Source organism: Dermacentor silvarum, chromosome 4 (genome assembly GCF_013339745.2).
Source record: "Dermacentor silvarum isolate Dsil-2018 chromosome 4, BIME_Dsil_1.4, whole genome shotgun sequence".
NCBI lineage: Eukaryota > Metazoa > Arthropoda > Arachnida > Ixodida > Ixodidae > Dermacentor > Dermacentor silvarum.
The window spans coordinates 37,441,878-37,463,618 of NC_051157.2; the positions used below are offsets into that span (position 1 = coordinate 37,441,878).

Here is a 21,741-nt window from a genome sequence, read left to right on the forward strand (position 1 = left end):
AAGAAAGTTCTACTGACTGTTTTTTTTTCAGGGCAAATGTCTGATATTCCAGTTCCTGAAGTTCTCAATATTCACCCTCCTCCCCTCCCTTTCCAACTCCTTCCCGTAAAAGACATGCTTATTCCTGATTGGGCGTACTCCAATCAGGGTGTACGAGAAATATCGAAAGTTGAGTAAAATACGGTGACAACCAGCTTTTCTCTCATGAATGGGTTGCTATCCCTCCATTCAATTTCGGAGCGTAGCAGGAATAAACACACAAACACGGAAGAGCCTGAGCCGTTACGTGTAGTTTTAATTTTTCCTATAATTTCCACCAATACACGGTTGATCGCAATGCAGCCAACGACATGACAAATCATAAACGCATGTTTTTACACCTCGCGTTTGTACACGTGTCTTGCGGTGTTCGATATTTGATACAGGCGATTTAAATTGTGCAGTCCTTTAAGATATTACAATTCAAGAGCCAGTAAGAACAATCACGCGAGTAACAGTGCAAGCACGTGAAAACTGCAACAACTTCTGCGTGACCAGTTGGCTGCTTCTGTCTTCTTTATTTTTTTTATTTGCGTGCCACATGGACACACAATGACAGCAGGAAGCTTACCACACAACAATCAACAAAAGAAATATGCAGGTCATTATTTCAGAGAGGCTCAGTTGGTGTCGAAAAATATAGGGAGAACGCACAGTCAGCTTCACAGAGAATGTATGAAGCTGCTTCTTTCCACGATGCACACACTATTTTATTTGCCCTCACAATAGAGTTGAGGAGAGAAACAATAGTAAATGCATCAACGGTTTCAATATAGCTCATAGCGGTTAACACAGGTGAGACCATCTTAAATCAGAATAAGCACAATGGAGAGGGTATTTATCAGTGTGCTTGATCTGAGCTTCCCCATGCGATGCGCTGTGTACTTTGAAAGGGAAAACGAAATGCGCTTACATGTGAGATCCATCGACAAGATTGTATAATTTTCGTGCTCGCGTTTGAAATGTCTTGCGTATGTTTCGCTTCCCACGTTAGCATACGCACGAGGTGACATTATTCCTATTAGCATGGCATTGCTGATCGGCAATCATTGGTTTCCTTCTTGGATGAAGACACCGTCAGTGAGATGGCGTTCCTTCAGAAGAAACTCATTTGGAACACTGATATGCCTTGAGGGGACAGTGATCTCTCGAAAAAAGAAATGAAGAATTATGTCTAAGTGTTACGTTTCAGGTTTTGCAGAACATAAGAGGATAGAGAAGTTAAAAAAAAGTGTGTGTCGCACGTACCATTGTTCACTTGAGTCAACTTGTGAATGGAACTTGGCACTATACATCTACGCGCAAGGTAGTTCCCATTCGAGGGTCAGGTAGATTCACACTCGTCACAGCTGAGGTCGAGCTAATGCGAAAGGGCTAGCATTGGTTAAGCGATTTCTTTCGGTAAATCGTGAACCGCAGTAAGGAGAGTGCGTGGCCATTACACCTAATCGAAACGGTTAAGTTTCATAGAATAAATACTCATAGGAAATTTGCCGCAGGTATCTGCGACAGCCGCCAATACAGCGGTCGAATCCGCTCGAGAGTAGTGTATAACACTTGAGCTTTTCCTAACCTTACAATGACTTGACTTGGGAATTGCGCGCGGCTCCTTACACCAGCCATATTGAAGCTAACTTATCATCGCAGATTAGTTAGATGGCGATTACTAGATTCAGGCACGGTTACTCCCATTCAACTTTTCTTGGAGATCTTCACTTTCTTGTAGATCTGACTTAACGAATTTACCCTCTCGAGCGTTTGCGGCTGAATTTTGCCAAGAAGCAGCGTCAAGGGCTTACATAAAAATTCGTCTTGAATTCGTTGCGATTAGTTCTACACGACTCACTTAGTTCTGAGCATTAAATATTTAGCTGTTGTAGAGGCGGTAGGTTGCGAAGCAAACGAACCACTATAGTCATCCTCAAACAAAAATTGAAGGAGCCATAAAACGCTTCTGCGAGCAAGTCTATGATCAAATCGAGTGGTGTCTGCGTACTTCCCGTCATTTTCAGAGTGGTTTAAACACTTGCGTCACCCGCCTGCCTCTTAGTGATCATTGCACGGCGCCTCATGTACAAATCTGAGACTCTAGACATCCTGTTCAGCCGTAGACTCATCATGGCTGCCCTCGGTGGTGGCATTCCAATAGGGGTGGGAGAAAAAAAAACACTCGTATGCTTAGATTTAGTTACACGTCAAGGAATACCTAGCGGTAAAAGTCTATCTGGTGCCCTGCGAAATGGCCTCACTTAAGTCCAGTGTGGCTTTGGGACAATACAAACAAGTAAATAAATACCGTCTGCTCGGCCAGGCTGGCCGTTCGGCACGATTACTATACAAATGTTCGAGCCTTATTTTGGTATTTTCGAAATATGCGAACCCCCCGTATCAAATCCGCTCTCACCAAATACTACTCGAACTCCAATACTCCGATCTCACTCCGGGAGAAGCTGGGTCGCTTCACCTCATAGCACGAAGATAAATGCTTTACCCGCTTCTTGTCTGTAGCATGCCTACGGAGTGCCGGAAGATGAGTGATACTGGGCGTCGAGTGGGTTCACAAGAAGGCAAAATCAACAACATTCACCCTCGCAGTCACAGTAGACAGCTTGGAGTAGGAGTCTCAAACTCACATTGGGCGCCAGGCCGCATACATAACATCTTTGTAGGCCTCTCTGTGGTGCTTCGACGGGGAGCGCGGGCTTAGGGCTCCGGAAGCGCTACAGAACCGCTGAGAGACCTAGAACCTGTAGCGTTCGTCCGGGGTGATGGCCGTCACACTTTTCATACATACTGTGCGCAAATCAAAATCGGCAAGCGCTCCTTTCAAAATCAATGTGGTCCTGAAGGATAAAGCGTGAGAAGTGGGCCCTGTTTTTGTTTTCTTGAAGCCAGTCTCTAGATGACGAAACTCTGAGTGAATGTTCTGTCTATTTCGCGTTTTAAAACTTAGTATAACCACTGAGCGCTGACGCAGCTTGCTCCTCGAGTGTTTGATCGGCCTTGCATGTGACCGCTGTTCTCATGTGTCCCTGCTGTCCGAGTCACCCGCTGCCACGCAGCGCAGTTTGTACAGCTGCTGCGTTGAACTGACAGAACAGGGGTGCCCTACCCTATAGTTACGGAGAGCTAGCGACCTGTATGAGAAAATGTAAAGAAGCATCTAATGGCCGTTGACGAAACTTCGACATCAGGAACAAGAGAAAATGGATATTTTGACATTTGTTACTTCAATTTACACAAAGTGCTCAAAACCGAACACACGAAATGCTGTGCATGAATTTCATACGAATGAACTGACCGCCGCTAACGCAGCTCGCTTCGGCTGTGACAGAAAGACGAACCTTTTTGGTAATATAAGAAGACGACGAGAGAGAGAGAGAGAGAGAGAGAGACAGAGCACAGGCACATGATCACAGTCGGTCACGAGCACCGCACGTGATCACAGCACAGGATCACGAGGCACGCAATGAACAGTACTTAAGGCTAAAGCCGTTTATGCAGGTTTGTCGCACTTAAGGATTATAGCAGCGTTTTCGTCGCCCGCTCTCCTGTCCCTCATTGCAGAGTAGCAAACCGGATTTTCTATTCCGGTTAACCGCACTGATCTTCTCCTTTCTTTTGTCTATCTCTCTTTTCTCCTCATATGAATCAATTAATAATAATAATAATATTAACACTGGTAGCGTTAACGGCGTCTGCTCTTTGCGCGGTTCTGCCGGCATATTCATCAGAAAAATATAGAAGCTTTCAAACTGGGTGACAACTGATTAAGAAAGCGTCGCCTTTGTGTTTGACAGTCAATGATGTTGTTGACTCGAGAGTTGAAGAAGTCGAAACGTTCGCCACTTTTGTACTACATACTACACGAAAGAGATCGACATTGTCACTTTTTCGACGCTATCGTCGAGTCGTTCAAGGACACCACGTACAACTTGGGCGTGCACTTGAGCGATCGGCATAGCAGGGTGGGTTTGCAGAAAATGCACTGCCTCCACCAAGCGAAGTTTAGCCGCTGATGCGTATTTGTGGCATGATTCTTGACGCAGCAAAACGACACTATGATCAAGACCATTGATAATCATCTTGGTCTTCATCATCATTAAATCCAGCGTAATTAAATCGGATACAGGACGAACATCTCTGCCAGAGATCTCTGACTGTCTGTGTCTTGCCTCAACCGTGCGCACTCACGGTATTGAATTGTCATATCTCATCGATCCATCAGTTGTCCCATGTACACGCTGTCCGGGAGATAAGGCGACAACGTTGAGACGGTCTCTGTCATTGCGATGCCAAATAAGCGAGCTCAGCAACACATATACTGAAGGCTCCGTGCGAAGGACCCCCACCTATGGATGCGCGGTTAAAGATCAGAACCTGCTGATGGGATAGTCTTCGCTATAAACGGGTGTTATCTCGCCTCCAATCATAGCGACGCAACTAGCGTAACAATATCTCACGTTCATGTGAGTCAAGGAGAGCTTCCGCTTTGGTTGCTTTCAACGGAAGCAAACGAAACACATTCTAATTATCCGAAGCATACTAATTACCTTGACGACAAAGCACGAGAAATCATTCGAAGCAGCACTTGTATAGTTCCGTGTTTGGGGCAGTTTCGGTCAAACAAACTTGGTTTACACGAGGGCACGCTGTATCGTCAGCTTGGTGTTGCTTTCCTGGAGCACCCTCGGGTACAGGTCACGGCGGCGGGTCTGTCAGCGTTGCGCAGAGAGCGTAATCTCTGAAGGAATCTCGACGCCGGCGTTTCCTTCTATAGACTCCGACGTGGTGCTCCATCTGTCGATCACTGTCCGCCCACGGCTGCTATCGGCTGAGGAGATCCAGGTTCGCTGCAACGTCAGGAATAGACAAGACTTTGACGCCTCCGCTGCCCGCTTTGGGCCAGTGCACTTTCTCTTCAATGCAAATTTCTTAAACTGAGCGCGAAGCGTTGTTGATCAAGGAAGACGCGAAGAAAAAGATATAAATAATAACTCAAGGCGGCGTTATCTTGTTACTTAGTTTTAGTGTAGGCGTGGAAGACTGGCGCACGCTGGAGTAAATCTCGTTCTCAAGTGGAGAAGATTGCATAGCGGGCTCTCTGGCAAATACAGTTGCGAAAATTTACAAGAGACCCCATATTTTCGAAGCTCGAACGTTTACTTTACCAAAATTTGAAAACATCAGACGTTTGTTGGGTCGCCTACGCCAGATTTACTACTGGCATACGAGCAATGATCGAATGTCACGTGCTTCCGAGATTTTTTAGACATGATGTCGCGACAGCGTATCCTTCTTTATTGTGCTATAGTTCTACGCTTACAGGAAATATGTTCAGCGAGGAGAACTGAAAGTTCAAAACAGCCAGCCATTTGCACCTTAATGGAAGCGTACACTCATCCTGAAACTGCATTACTTTTCGTATTGATATAAAATATTGATTTCTTTTTGAATTTTAATACCTTACTTCTGCATCATAGTTTTTTAAATAAGACGAAGTAAAAAAGAAGAGCGGAGGCGCAACGAGTTGCTCAGGCAGTAAGTGGTGCCTCCGAATCTCTCATATTGAAACGCATCTTTTATGAATCGTCCTTCGTTTCGCAAGAGTAGACGTGACGCACTCTCAATTTCGGATTGTTCTTTCGACGTAAACCGCGAAACACACTCATCGCAACGGTGGGAAGGAAATAGACAGAAACGTACCTTGGTAAAACTTATTGACCTGCATTCCAGGGCAGTCCTGATGGGGGAGAAGGCAAAAAAAAAAAGCAAAGCATGAGGGTTTGGAAGCGGGAAATAGCCAGAGCCTATAAGTATTTACAAAAAAGAAAGGAACGGAGCATTCTAAATACAATGATTACAACGCGTTTATTTAGAAATGATGGACGTTTAGAAATGATTGACGTTTAGCTTTGTCCTGCTAATTGGAAGGGATTGGGTCTGTACAGAACATACGAAGAAGAAAAATGGCAAGTGGCCACTTTCGAATGCAGTTATCTGACTGCAAAGCACTAAGATACACGCAATTCGAGAACGCATGCATAAAAGAATATGAAAATGATGCAAGAAGAAGACAGTAGTAATTAAAATGGATGTCTGAAAATAGGAAGTAAAGGGCTTCAAGTGGAAGAAAACGAAGAAAGAAAAGTACACAATAATTTATAACGATTTAGGCAACAGAAGCTAAGTTGAGGTTCATGTCGCCGCGTGCGTTTTCAAGGTGGCGGCTGTGAATGAGCCGCCCTACGTGTTGATCACCACTAATGAAACATGGAGATATAAAGGAAGACGTATGTGAAGTGCAAATGCGCGTAATGGGTGTCTCACTCGAGAGAAAAGTAAATAAAAAATAAAACACTTTTTTACAGTTCTGAGGCCATGCTCAGATTTTGCTAATAAATATAGTTCGAAGTTCACTCGCGCTGTAGGTGTAGGTAGGCGGCAACACTCATGTCGATTGTGCGGTCGTAATGGCGGTCACATGGTGCACGTCCTGTAACACCGCGAAGTTTCTCGAGCAAGCATTGTGTGCCACGAAGATTAGTGGATAGCCGGACTCACATCGCTCCTTATATCAATGTTGGTGCGCACGACGCGGCCGTGGAGTGGCTGCGTGGGCCTGAAGTTGTTTCCGAGCGGCGCCTTCGGGTGGAACGCGTCGCCCTGCATCAGCTTCCGCGTGGCGAACAGCTGCGCTCCATTGAGAGAGAGAGAGAGAGAGAGAAGGTGGGGGGCGCACAGTGAAGAATCATGTTCAGCGCTCGGTCACATATCAATAAGACACACACCAATGAAGAAGATTTTAATCGGGTACTCCTATGTATAATTTGCGAGCCAACTTGTCCTCACTACAAAAATAAGAAGACCGAAACACAGCAACACAGCTACACAAGGACATATTGACAGGATGAACGCAGTCGTTTTGTCAATGTGTCCTTGCATGTCTTTTTTCGTGCAGACATTTACGCTAATATGCATCAACTGGCCCACCAAGATGTTCTTGTGGAATATTCCAATCTAAGTATACACTGGAAAGAATAAATTATTTTGCTCGGCCTCCAGGAAACAAACTTGATAATTTTTGCGGCGTAGAACAGGGAAGATGTAATGTACAGGACATTTTAGCAAATTTTGTATTTCTGTCTTCAGTTTACGAGAAATACCAATATTATGAGAGAAAAAAAAAACACAGCAGCAAGACGTTGCAATAAAAGTTGATAACACAGTAAAGAGAGAGAGAGAGAAAACAGAGTAGAAAAAGCATGGCAGTTAGCCAGAATAAATGTCTGGCTAAGTCAAGTACTCTGTTCAAGGCGGCGAAAAAAATAGATATACAAAAAAACAAAAACAAAAAAACCACTAATTTTTGAACAGGACTTTTGTCGAGCTCTCTAAAATATAGCGCAACAGTTTCACACGATCTGTATACAACTATTTCACGTGATCTGCAAACTAATACATTATTAGTTGGCCTGTTTAACGTTACCAGGTTACACAGTGAACTGTTGAAGTCACTGCTCACAAGTTTGCCGCGAAGGGCCTCTGTATACGACTGGCCACGCTCGAGCATTTCGGCTAAGGCGCCGCATGAGGCCCGATTGTCTTATTCGTGGCAAGAGAGTCATCGAGGGAAACATACTTGGGAAAGCGAAGCGCTAAAAGAGCACCGACAGGCGTATGTATACCTGTTGGCGCGTCATGTAGAGCGGCCGGTTCATCAGGATCCATGTGACCGTCTCCTCGCAGCCGGGCGTCGTGCTCGAACCCTCGTAAGTCATGTAACTGTCCGTGTCAGGAAGCAGGTCGCGGATAGACACCGACTTCACGGCCACCTGGGACCCTGCGAATGCCAATCGCACGATCACTTCTTTTTTTCCAGAAAGTTGGGATTTGAAGCCCAAATATAAGGTTCCCGCAAGTATGTATGCACGAGAACAACGCACGCTTGTAAAACAAATGTGCTCCTCAACGGAGGGCTCTCTCAATACTCTCAGTTATGCACTGGTTGTCATGCAGTGACAATGACGTGTTTGCGGTAACATTCTCAAACTTCGCCGCACCACCACTTAAGCCGCTGCCGTTCTCGGCTGCCTTTTAATTAGTGTCCCTGTGCATCATCCCACGTGTACTCAGTACTCACTCTCTCCCTCTTTCCCCGTTTCTATTCCCCATTTCTCTTACCCCTAGTGTAGCGTAGCAAACCAGACGCGCGTCTGGTTGACCTCCCTGCCTTTCCTCTCCTTGATCTCTCTCTCTCTCTCTCTCTCTTTTAATTCCTTTGACACATATGTTTCGTTCTATAACAGACCACTTGCTGTCTGCTCTATGAATTACACGAGCTGCTCACCTTCGTTTCTTCGTAATCCGTTTCGTAATCAGAACTGGTTCTGGCACGTCAAACCCCAGAAAGAAGAATATATCGGTAAGCTGTCGATCATGACTCTATAGGGTACCTGCTATAGACCAGAATTTGCAGCGCTCGCAGATGGCAAAAATATTTTGTCAGAGACTGTGGAAACTGTTGGAACTACAGTGCAGTCGGAACGAATGGTCGACATAGCACTCGGCCTGTTCATATCGCATACTTGCAGCCAGAGTTCACTCGACGTGGCCTCGATGTCAGCTGCTCCTTCATCAAATCCACGGCCCCAGCGCTGGCCACGAAGCTAGATGGCGCCTGGGGTCGATATTGAGTGTGCTTGCTCTAAACTCTGGCGCGAGAGTAAAATAATTTCGATCTGCACGCACTCAACCTGTTTTTTTATTAGTCGACAAGTCTTCTTCCCGCGGTCCGGGTCTCTTGCGACTGCTTTACCTGGATATACGTGCGTACTCCTGCAGAGTTTCAAGAGGTCGACTAGCAATCCCGAACTGTGTTGCTTAACGTTACATTACATTAGTACTTGATGGGTTTAGGTGAACGCTGAAGGATGCCCATAACGTTAAAGCTTATCTGGATTCCTCCATCACGGCATCTCTCATAGGCTACTGCGCAGTTTTGGGGCATATAGCTCACTTCATTCAAATGAACTTTTGGGCGTCTAATTAGCATTACTGAATGCTTGTTCTGTCGACGCAGAATGCACACGAAAGCTTATAATTTAGGGATTAGGTATCGGTTTAGAGATGTTTGCAGCAAAGTATGTAGAGAAGCAGGAGAAAAAAAACCGCCGATGGCTACAAAACATTAGCGTTTGCTCTTCCAGCTCCGTAGGTGTGTTCACGTTTTCGTCCCGCTCGTGTAGCCTACGCTCGTCACTCGCTGCCAAACTTTTCCTGGAAACACGAGCACGTACACGCTCGTACGAAGTAGGATAAACGCAACATCATTAAAGGCCGGGTACGTATTAGTCCAGATGGCAGTAGACTTCGTGTCTAAGCGCAGCTTTAGTAGCCGAGTCTGAGCAGGAACCTATTACCTCCGCAAGTGCATCAGAAGATCAAGACCATAAGCTCGGAAGCTGCCTTATCTCACTCGCCCATTTTCGTTCATGTGATTCGCCTTTTTTTCGCGCAACGGAACTCTGAAAGGTCAGCGCTATGTCCACTGGCAAACTTGCTCGCGACTTGCACCCCTTCCACATCTCCTCATAGACGAAAAGGAGTCCACTCTCAGAAGCACTCGACACTCACGTGCGTTCTCTTAATTGGGACAGCACCGCCGCTGCAGGAGAGACTTTGGTGCAGCGCGAGCCTCACGCGAAGCATCCATCTCTTTGCGTTCCTCCGAGACGAGCTATATCTGCTGGAGGTCGGAGAGCCTGAATCTTTATGGTAAAAGGCGAGAAACGAGGATCAAGAAATGCAAAAAAAAAAAAAAACGGAAAGCAAGAAAAACGTAGCAAGAAGGCATCTAACGAGCATCTGACGAGACGAAAAAAAAAAAATAGAAAGATCGTCGTGGCTTCCCATCGTCCCGATGAAGGGACCTACCCGCCTCTCTGCTCGTGGCGCTACTGCTGCTGCCGCCGCCGCCGCCACCACCACCGCTAGCATATCCGGCTGCCGTCCACTCTCATCGAGAGGCGCTCGGTTCCCGAAAGGCATCCCGCGCGACCGATTAGGAGGAGGCCTCATTAGCTGCCGATGGATCGGAGCCCAATTACGAGGATTGCCCATCGCCGCTGGAAGAAGCATCTCGCCCGCTCAACACGTGGTTCGCCGCGCCCCACCGACCGAACGCCGGGCAGCGTGGAGGGAAGAGGGGGTGGGAGAGAGAGAGAGAGTTGCATTCCCTACACTTCGGCATAGCGTTTGCTGAGCAGGCGCCGTCTCATTGGCGACGAACCTACGGCACCGCTAATACTCAATGCCGGTGGTGCCAGCAGATGCGGCAAGAGACGTGAGGTTCTGCGTCAAAAAAAAAAAAAAAAAGTGTGTATGTGCGTGTTGGGGAGAGGGGGGTGGGAAGCGCATTCCGTTTACGCAACGGGAACGTGATGCAGGAACGTCGGGCAACTGAGATTACGCCTTCTTCTGAGCTGCACGGAAAAACCGATGCGGAGCGCGCTCTCGATGTGACTCGCGAACCACAGTTTAATTAGGCGTTATTATGCCCCGAGAAAGTGTTTTCTTATTCTTCACTAGGACAAGACCCGGTTCTCCGGCCTGGTAGCCGTTTTCGCCCAGTTGGGTAAGAACCAACAGCAATTAATGTGTCGTAAGACAACGAGGAAGCCACGCGGCAGCGTCGCCTACCGATCACCGATGGTGTGCTCCGTAAATCACTCGATTTGGCGACAGACAACTACACAGTTCGTGCGTCTAAACTCGTAACGATTGGTTAGTATAGGAAGCAACCAGCGCCCTGTGTCCTCTCTGTTCCGCACTTCCGGTTGCACTGCTATTCAATTAAGGCTGTGTGGGTGGGTCAACCGGTTGACCCAATGGGTGGGTCAACCGAATTTATAATAAAAAAATAAAATTTCACAATTTCTGTACACTTGCCGTGAGTGGACTCAACCACCGTGCGTAGAAGCAGTCTTCTTACTTTTGATCAGTAAAACCGCGGTATTTTGCCGAGATGAAGCCACAGTGACCGTATGCTCTTCAATTATAGACCGGGGGGCCCGAATTCACAAAGCGTCTCATTCATAAGAACTTTTGCCCATCGACCAGCCGCCTTCGTTAACATTATGTTAAGTTTCAGGATTGACGGAAAATCTCTCTTACGAACAGAAATAGCGTAAGAGCTTTTTTTTTTTTTTTGAATACGGGTCAAGATTATTTCCCTCTCGCACACGTGCAAGAGCAAGCACACTGTATAATTTCGACCCTTTTCGCTATTTGTCGGCGCTGCAGCCCGCGCTAGGGCTGCGGCTTTGACGAAGGGACAGCTGACGACAAAACCGTGTCCAGCGAACACTGGCGGCAAGCATGCGATGAGAACATACTGACACGTTATTGCGGTCATTCTTTCTGCCAGTTCCCGCAGCCACCGGCAAGAGGTCGCTGCAACGCAAACCGTGCTCGTCGATTGAAACGCGATACTCGGACCGCATGGCGGCCGGCGTTTTCCGCGGCTCGAGTGATTGCCGAGGGGCCCCGACTGCAGTCACAATACACCACATTGGTTCTCGCTTTCATGTTATACAAATATATATCAGTTCGGTTTCCCTAGCGCCCACTGGTGGCGCAACGAAGTACCGGCAGCCACGCATTCTGTGTATCGCGTTTCAATCGCTGAGCGTTGTACAGTACATGTGCTGGAAATTCTGGTATGTATATACGGGGCTCTGTGCCAAAAATACGATACGTTTTCTTGCTCATGGGACTCTCACAAAATTAACTTCCAGTGAAACCGGTGACAGAAGTCTTGTCCTTGTTTCTAAACTAGATCTCTTACCAACTACGGGGGATTGGCCAAGAAGCGGACGGTTTTGCATGTGTTTTCGTTAAGATTGTAACCAAAATAAAACTTTTCATTTCAGAGCGTGGAAGAAAAATAATTGTAGAAATGAACGAAAAGCCACCAAGAATTTAGATATAAAATAATTTAACATAATGAAATAAAATAATAGAAACTATTGATCTTAAAAATTTAACGAGCTAATCGTGTTTTTCGTCCATAAGTCTGTGCCTCTGTTTACTATCATCGTTGTCGTGTACCCCTCACCTTTGAAGGCCAGGTGCAGCAGTTGGCTGGTGAGGAGCCGAAGTTCTACGTTGGCGGAGTCTCGTAGCTGCAAACGGAAGAACAAGAGGAAGAGAGATACAGGTGAGAGAGAGAGAAACAACTTTATTTAAATTAAGACCGTGCTTGGTCATATCAGCCGCTTTCCTGGAAAAGTGAATACTAAAAAAGAAAAGGAAAGCGAAACATAAGGCTGACGTGATGAGAGCCATAGAATTTCATACAAAAAATATTAGAGGGAAATCTGGCGCTGGTGCTTGCTTGCTTGCTTGCTTGACTGATTGATTGATTGTGTCTACGTGCGTATGGCCTGCGCTCATCTGGCATGGCAATGATTGGCAGCACATGGATTTGCCTAAATTACGTTCTTTCGAATGAGTTTGTTCATTCTTACATAAACGGTTTTGAAGCTCACATTCCATCGCCGAATCTTTGTACGGCAACAATTAGTTTCATTGAGCGCCTGACTTCTACCATTCAATTGTCAGAACATTAACACAAAAAGTTTCTTTTTCGACTATAAGAAATAACTACAAATGGTGATCTTTACGTAGTAAACATAACCTAGATTTAGCTAAGCGTACGCTAAAATGTATCGTAATTTATTTACACGCTGAAAATGAGTCAAATCAAAGTAAATAATTTGTGCGCGTAAAACATTTAAATGCCATAAGAAATGTGGTGAAGCTAGAAAGCAACATAATTGAACCACAGGAAACAACAAAAGAAGCTGCAATGTGATTTCGCAATGAATTCATGCTGCAATACCAGATTTTCTGTTAGGGTCAGTCATGTGAAAATATATATGAGCGAACTACGGGTAATCATTTAACACACACACACACACACACACACACACACACACACACACACACACACACACACACACACACACGCACACGCACGCGCACAGCCACGCGCACACACACACACACACACACACACACACACACACACACACACACACACACGCGCGCGCACACGCACACGCACACGCACACACACACACACACACACGCGCACACGCACGCACGCACGCACACACACACACACGCACGCCCGCACGCACACACACACAAATGCCTGTGCGCAAACACAAGTCAATTACGACTTTACACCACGGCCTTCGTAAGAACACAAATTAGAAATGCAACCAACGACATGCTGAAGCGCAATGGCTTTTCCCGAAACCCGACTATCAATGACAGTGAATTAAGCACGTACTTGTTGCTTGGCCCCAATATGACTGTGAACAGCAGGCATTGAGCCCTGCATTAGCACCAATCAACAACGGGCCGTTTTGCGAATAAGATGCTGTCACTGGTCATGAATTTCTTAGTGCTGTCCTAGTAGTGGACCCTCAAGACCCTGCGGCTTGTACACAGTACCCTGTGTGCAGGGTCTTTTATGTATTGTAAATAAAGATTTAAATAAATAAATAAATAAATAAATAAATAAATAAATAAATAAATAAATAAATAAATAAATAAATAAATAAATAAATAAATAAATAAATAAATAAATAAATAAATAAATAAATAAATAAATAAATATCAGTCCAGACAATGGCGAGCTGTGCTTGCCGTTTGCGCATACGTCGATCTGTCCATTAGAACTCCTTTCTCGAAGTCACATTCTGAACCTCATATATGCTATAGAAAGATGCTTCATTGCAGAGAAATCTTTCGATCTTTTGTTGTTATTATGCGTATAAAATACATAGCAGTGAGCGCCTGTCCTGTACTGTGTATTCCGACTCATTCTATTTTGCGCTCCTCCTTACTTAGCCAAATACGTATAAGCTCGCCCATCAATGCGCACCGCTGACAATCTTCCACTGCACCGAGTGAAGGAGACTTTGAGGCAATGTATAGACAAATATTTCGGTTGAATCAACGATGTATCAAAAGTGTGACGCTACTAGGTTCCACTTCTATCCTGTGAAGCGACGCTACCTGTACTGGTGGCACACACACCGAAATAATTTCCTCACTCAGCATTTACCGGCCGTCACGTACCAGTAAAAGTAAAGCAAAAATGCGTCTGTGCTCAAAAAATGGCTCATCGAATCAGTCACGCAGAGCAGTTTGTAAGTTGCTGCTTGCACCACACACGCCTTGTCGACAATTTATTGAGCCGAATGTCTGTCGTTTGAGTGACCGCTAGGCGTATACCATGTTTACCATTATCATCGCAACCTAATCATTAGCTAGAAAGCATGATGTGCTATGTATAAATTGAATCGTGTGTCACGGCTGTTGCCATTATCAGAGTGTGTAGTTTTACACTGCAAAACTTTCATGATCCTTTTTTCTTCCCTTTGAAACTGTGTGCTCGCTACGTCTCGGATAGAAAGTTCAGTCATTTGACGACGTTTTCCCACTTCTCCCTTTATCGTACAGGTCAAGCATAGTTTCTTCTTTCAAGACGATGAAAGAAACATCTGGATGTTTGTTACGATGAATCACGCGACAAACAGCCTTTAGAATTGCTGCCGGATTGGTCATTATCAATGTGTTTCCATTTCCCTGTTTGTCAAATTGTTTTGCTTATGTTTTTTTTTTATTCGTCGTTCTCTAGGCTCTACCACTGCTCCTTTCGTAGAAAAGTACAAGCATCGCGAGAAGATTGCAGCTTATTTACTTGACAAACAACCCCGGTAACTCAACGGAAACTTCTTGACCTGGTGAGTAATACGACATCTTGCTATTTTTTTTTTTTACTTTGTAAATAACGTTGCAGAGCAGATGATTCTACGAAGTAATAAGGCGACTCGGTTAAAAAAAAAACTGTTTTCATCCAGTATTGCACCAGATGAAACAACAGTACTCGCGGGTAACGTAGAGACAACCTCAGTAATTAAGCGTAACTATGAACAACTACAGACAGTTCCTTCTTTTCTCTCCTCTGTAAACAGAATGAAAGGACTGCCACGTTCTTTAGTGCCAGTTCGATCGGGCTCTGACCAAAAGTGGTGGCTGTGCGTATTTCTCGATTATTTCTGGCAATTGTGCGCAGTTCGATAAATACGTTACACCAATGAAGCAGTAATTATACTGAATACTATTTACGAGGTATATTTACAAGAGCCGTTACAGCGCTGACCAGAATAGCTGCGTGTTCGAGCACGGGCCAGTTGATCGTCTTCTTCGGAGCGACCGTGTTCGCCGTTCAAGAGACGCCCAACGCATGTAGCAATATGAAAATGGAGAAGTTTTGCCGCTTTGTGGTAGCGACGTGTGCTCCTTTTCACTTAATAATGAGGAAAAGTTAATTGAAACAGCACTCAATGGCTGGAACGAGGGAGGATGAGCGGTCAACCGCGTTCGATCAAACGCGTCTCTCACGCGAGCGCGATGACGACGCTGCGGGAACGTCATTTGTTCCCCGTTTTACCTTTTAGAGTTCTTCATTCGTTCCTCCAGTTATCGATCTGTTCAAATCACCTGTTTGTTGGCCTATCCCCCAGCAGTGGGTGCGTGCCACGTTTTGAAGTATCATCATCACCTTTACAACAACAACAACAACAACAACAACAACAACAACAACAACAACAACAACAACAACAACAACAACAACAACAACAACAACAACAACAACAACAACAACAACAACAACAACAACAATAATAATAATAATAATAATAATAATTAACAAGCTCTTCGTATGCATTGCAATCAATACATATATAATTATATGTATGTTCTATCACAAAACGAAAATTTTCCGTGCAAGATAGCGCCCCATAAATGATCTAATTAGAGAACCGTTGAACCAATTTGAATGATTTGAATTGAGCTTGAATTGACTCGATTTGAATTGAGCTTACTCTCGATGCATTTACGAGAGAAAGCCCAATCCTGCCGACTCTAGGCAGCAGAACTGTTATGTCGGGTCTAAATCTGTTTGACAAGAATAATGAAAATTTGGTAATTAAAAAAAATTGAAGAACAACGTTTACAAATCCGCAACTCTGCACCAACAACGGATATTGCAGTTCTGTAAACTCCATTTATTGGAGCATCTGACGCTGTAGAATTTCTTATGTGGGTACACGTGCTTACGTGAAAATGTTGCAACGTTTACAATGGTTTTGCAAAAATCATACTACCAAATTATATTAGTTGAGAGTGGTGTATATATACAGTTATATACTTGAGAGTGGTGTATAATCTTATAATACATTTATTTTGCTCGTTTTAGACGTCACAATAGGTTCAGCTCAGATAACTGTGATGTTCTTTATTTGTTGCCGGGTCAAAAAGTCTATAAAAAAAAGGGGGGGGGGGGCGGATGCGCGCACGTGGCAACATTAAAGTATCACTGATCGAAATTTTCAGAGGATGGGGTAATAGGGTAGAAAAGGTGAGAATGACGAAGGGTGCTGCGCGTGCTGACAGACACGACAGCAAGGTACCTAACCTAACCTAACCTAACCTAACCTAATCTAACCTGAGGAACAATAACAGCAATAACAATGAACGAAGCTCATTATCCTGTGTGGGTTGCGGAAAAGTGCAGAATGAAAGAGGTAAGAATGGTTCATATGCCGAGCGTCCAGCTTTCGGCGAGACATGGTCATTGTATGGCTTGCGACCACAAGCCTTGTCACCAGGCTGACAAGCGTGTGCGTCAGCTGTCAATGACGACTACCTCCGATTTTCATGACGTGTAGATACGAATCGTAAACAAACCCCACGCCAGGAAGCCACGCAATTTGGCGCGCACTTTGAAATGCTCACCTTAAGGGAGGATATAATTGCTGATCTTTTTTTCTCTCTTTTTGCGCTTTTAATTAAGAAATTCTGGCAAGGCACTGTAGTTAACTGTCAATAGCTATCTTTTTTTTTATAGCGATAGCATGCCTTTTTGCATTAAAATATTTACAAATATAGATACACGCGGGATTCCCGGAGGACGTCCAGCAGGGTCCGGTGGTGGCGCCCCTTGATCCAACTACCTACATCCGGTGGCCGATCTGGGGGTGGTCCACATCGAAGCAGGTACTTCTGCCGGAGGGCGTGTAGAGAGCGGCAAGTCCAGAGGAGGTGCCCAATGTCCCCCTCGCAGACATGAGCGGGACAGAAGGGGCAGGAGTCAGCGACACGGTACTGTGCCCGCCACGACCAGGTTACCGCAGGGTTATACGGGCTACACGGAGGCGTAACCTTCGTAACAAGACCTCTTCCCAGCGTGATAAGTCACCAGGGATGTCGGTGCCACACGATGGGAGAAGTGCTCGCGCGGCGCGCCGAAGGTTTTCTTTTTCTGCGAGGAGCCTCGTCTCCGGAGAGGTGGGGGCCGATTGAAGGGAACGAGGAGTTTCGTTGCGACTTGCTTCATCTACCAAGGCTTGTGTGGGACGTGCATTTCGACGTATCCAATGTACACGTATTGTAACGGAGAAGTGCTCAAGTATGTCCTGAATCTCCTGTGCCAACACGTCGAAATTCAGAACACGCAGTAGATTAAAGATGACAGCTGAGGAATCAGTGATGACGTCAATGTGCCTAATAGACCGCCAAAGGAGCGGACAAATGACGGATATTGCGTCTCGAATGGCCAAGAGCTCCGCCTGTGTCGACGGCCAGGCAGGGTAGCAAGCGTACGAGCAGGTTGTTATTTCTGTCAATATTTCCGGACAAGCGATAGCCGTGGTGACGTGATCCTCGCTCACACTAGCTATCTGATAAAGCGGGCAAAAAAAAAAAAAGAAAACAAGCGGGATACAAGATTTTTGTGTCCCTAGCCCTTTATTGTTGCGTAATTCAATAATGTTTGCCAAATAATTGTTCTCGATAAATTATTTGCATTCTGCAAGCAGTAGATAATTATTTGTTTTTATATTACAACCAACTTCGTCAACTTCGGTAGAATCAATGACGAGCAAAATCATTTATTCGTTCGCACGTATATATACATATTGGATCTCCTGTGGTAAAGTGTTCTCTTAAGGAAAAAAGTAACAGCGTAGCTTGCACTGGAGGCGCAATGCTGAAGAGACAGCGGGGATGATGGGCACCGAACTAGTCCTGACTTTTGGGCTAGGCTAAGCACTACCAAGCCAATCCCAGCATTTTCCGAAATTTATTGATTATTGATTGATTATTGATTAGCTATCGATTGGCTATCGCAAGGTATTGGCCACGTATTTGGGCTAGGCTAAGCCCTACGAAGTCATCCCCAGCATTTTCCGGAATTTTCCGGATTAGCTATAGCGAATAGCGATAGCCATCGATGGCTATCGATTGGTTATCGATGACTGACTAAGCTTAAGTAGTGCCAACCATGCTTAGCTAGAGAGATAGAGAGAGAGAGAGAATAAACTTAATGCAAAAGAGCACGCGAGCGTAGGTAGCTCCTCCGCTCTGCAGTGGGCAGTCCCCTCAGTCCAGGAGTCCAGTGGCCTTAGCTGCCCTTCTCGCTCGGTTGACCAGGTTGAGCTGGTCCGTCGAGTCGGAGCTGGACAGCGCTGCCTCCCATTGCCGTGTGGTGGGGTGTGTTATGGGTGTGAGCTGTGGTGTGTTTGCGCAAGCCCATACCATGTGGTAAAGCGTTGCGCATTGATCGCAGTGTGGGCATTTATAGGAATACAGCGAATGGTGTATGGCGTGGTAGAAACTCAAATGTGGATATGTGTTTGTTTGGAGTTTTCGCCATATTACGGCTTCCTCTCACGTCAGAGCAGAAGAATGCTTAGATAGACTTAGCCAGGCTCAGCTTCGCTAGTTCACAGGGGTGTGTGCCATTGCGCTTGGACCCTTTCTGCACTACCGTCAGGATCGACCCACATTTTACAGCGTAAGCTGTTACGGGCTCATTCCAATAGCCGTTTCGGTTCGCGATGATGCCGCCGCCGGCGTTTGGCGGCGAAACCGCTATCGCCGGAAATGCGAAAAAAAAAGTACCCGCTCTCCGCCGGGATCGAACCCAGGCCCACTGCGTGGGAGTCAGATACTTTCGATACTTTCGATACTTTCGATACTTTACCACTGAGCCACGCAATTGATTATTAATTAGCTATCGACACAGCGTATAGCAAGCGCTTGCTATCAGGCAGAAGAAAAATACCATTTATAGGCAGGCGCGCAGACGACCCGAGCCTTCGCCAGTATGGTGGCGCCATCTAGTTAACGTGCCTGGAACCACCGCGTGTGACGAGATGCGATTCAGACGCGATGCGATTCAGACGAGGCGCGCAATCAACGCTATCCCGATGTTAGATTTGCGCCACGTATTCTGGGTACCTCTTCGGCACACGTTATGGCGTCTCCTCGCAAGGTACGAACCGCTGCTGAAGAAGCGAATCGTAGAGATACGTGTGCGGCTACAACCGGCATCATTGGGCTCAGCAGACTGCTGTGCAGAGATCATTACAAACCGCAGCTAGCCGTCGACGCCGACGCCGGGCGGACAGTTCAGATCGTTCTCGTCAAAATCGAGGGGAAGACACTTTGCCGCGAAAACCTTGTTGTGCGTGGTGCCGAAATTGGAGCTACTCTTGCGCCGCTCAACCAGCTTACGCTGTGACTGTGCTGCGTGTGCCGCGCACGCCTGTGACTTTTTGGATTCAGCAGACACATTACGCCCGGCTTAAACAGCTCCGCTGTTAAAAATTGTACAGAAAACTACAATCGCAGCTTAAAAAAAGTGTCCCGCGAAAATTTTGAGAGTACACTAGAACGGGGGATACTGAATTTGACTGATAAGGCTTACAGTGCGAAAGCTAGGCATGAGACCACTCGAGACAGCGCAGTGGAGGTCTCTGGATTAACATTTACTTTCTCAGCGTATGGCATGGCTGCCTGGCTGCTGGGTCAGTCGCTATTTCGCCGGATATATTTGGTGATATATATACAAAGGTTAGGTACATGAAAGTACCCGTATGACTAAGCATGCGAATCTTTATTGTCCTTAACGAAAAAAAGTAAATTCCAATATAAACCTGTATATATAATATCGGCTCCCACGCTTTATCAAAAAAAAAAAAAAATTGCCCGCCAATCCACCCTGTGAAGGTGGTTGGAAAGCGAAGCTTTTTACGCCACCCTCACGGTGACTGCGGCGCACTTGATATTTCACACACTACAACGTAACTTTAACCACGGCCTTTATTATTATTTACTTCACAACAATGTTCACTACTGCTTTATGATCGGTGTGATATACACTACTAGACTACCCCATAGTGGGGAAAATGAACCGAAGCAGTTACTAGGCTGGAAGGGTTTCGAATGACGTCAACCCTCTTTCAAGCAGCTGCATAAGCTTTGCAACAGCTGCAATCTAATCTTACGGACCGCGCCGAGCCTGTTTCCGTTGTTTGCCCGCAGCCCTTATCATCCATCATGTTGGCTCATCACTTTGAAGCTTGTTTTTGTGGGTTTTTTTTTGCGAAAACGAGTGCTTAGTTGTACGCTGAATGCCTGAATTCAAGTAAGCTATACTGCTATACCTGCAATTGTTAGCGGTTCGTCGGGATCGTTTTTTGCTTACAACGACGGACACGACAGAACCCTTGGCTGGTAGAGGTACAAAGCTTCGCTTAAAAAAAAAAAAAAAACGCCGATCTGGGAATGGTATGGTGAATTATATTTAACGTATACTCTTTGATTTCTTTTGTTTGATTTAGCCACTCAGTATGTGCCACTGAATGTGTGCCCGTTTGTTTGGCCAATCCACCAGAATGGGCACATCTCACTACTATTACCATAAAAGTTATCAAACCAAACCAAACCAATCCTAACCAGTCTTTGTATATCATCAAATAGGCATCACCAATCACTGAGGCTTCGCTTACCCGCCGTATTGCCGTAGTGTCTACGGCGTTGCGCTACTAAGCCCGAGGTCGCGGGATCGAATCTCGGCCGCGGCGGCCGCATTTCGATGGGGGACGAAAAGCAAGAACGCCCGTGTTCCGTACATTATGTGCACGTTAAAGAACCCCGGGTGGTCAAAATTAATCTGGAGTCCCGTGCCTCATAGTCAAATCGTGGTTTTCGCACGTAAAGCCCCGGAATATATGTAAGGCTTCGCTTCACATACAAACTTCCAACATGTGCGTTGGATTTGCATAATTAAAAAATTATGTGCACCCAAACCTTCGTACACGATCGTTTTCGTTTTCCGAACCTATCGATATGCGCCCACCGCGGGAATCGAACGCCCGATTGCGTGCTCGTTGCACAACGACATTGCCACTGAGCCACGTGGCGGGTCTCTTATACTGACTGTTGCAGATTGCACTCAGACACTTACTCGATACAAAAACAGTAAACGATAGGCAAATAATAATAATTATATATAAAAAAAGAAACGGCACAGTCGTGTGATCTGTTCCCTGCTCCGCAGGGCCGTTCGTGCAGGCCACATTGTTTGCCGCTACAATGTTTGTACAATACAATGTTTGCTCCCAGCCTTACAATAGAGGAAGTTGCGATACCAGTCTTGGCACTTACCTTTCTCTTACGAATCTACATAATGCACTCGGGAGACAAAATTTCGCTAGTTGTGCTCTTTCGCCCTGATTTATGGCCATGGTGATTCATCGATTCGTGAAGAACACG

The 21,741-nt window shown here is 45.7% G+C and overlaps 1 protein-coding gene across 1 annotated transcript in view; it reads right to left on the reverse strand.

Moving 5' to 3' along the window:
* Positions 1-278: 278 nt before the first annotated feature.
* LOC119449793 (carbonic anhydrase-related protein 10-like) overlaps positions 279-21,741 on the reverse strand; it is a 105,000-nt gene continuing 83,537 nt past the window's right edge. Inside the window, exons 6-10 of the mRNA XM_037713058.2 lie at positions 12,158-12,224; positions 7,728-7,882; positions 6,604-6,732; positions 5,746-5,782; positions 279-4,892 (exon numbers count right to left, since the gene is read on the reverse strand). Of these exons, the coding sequence (XP_037568986.1) occupies positions 4,867-4,892; positions 5,746-5,782; positions 6,604-6,732; positions 7,728-7,882; positions 12,158-12,224 (414 nt within the window). The 3' untranslated portion in view covers positions 279-4,866. The remainder of the gene's footprint in view (positions 4,893-5,745; positions 5,783-6,603; positions 6,733-7,727; positions 7,883-12,157; positions 12,225-21,741) is intronic.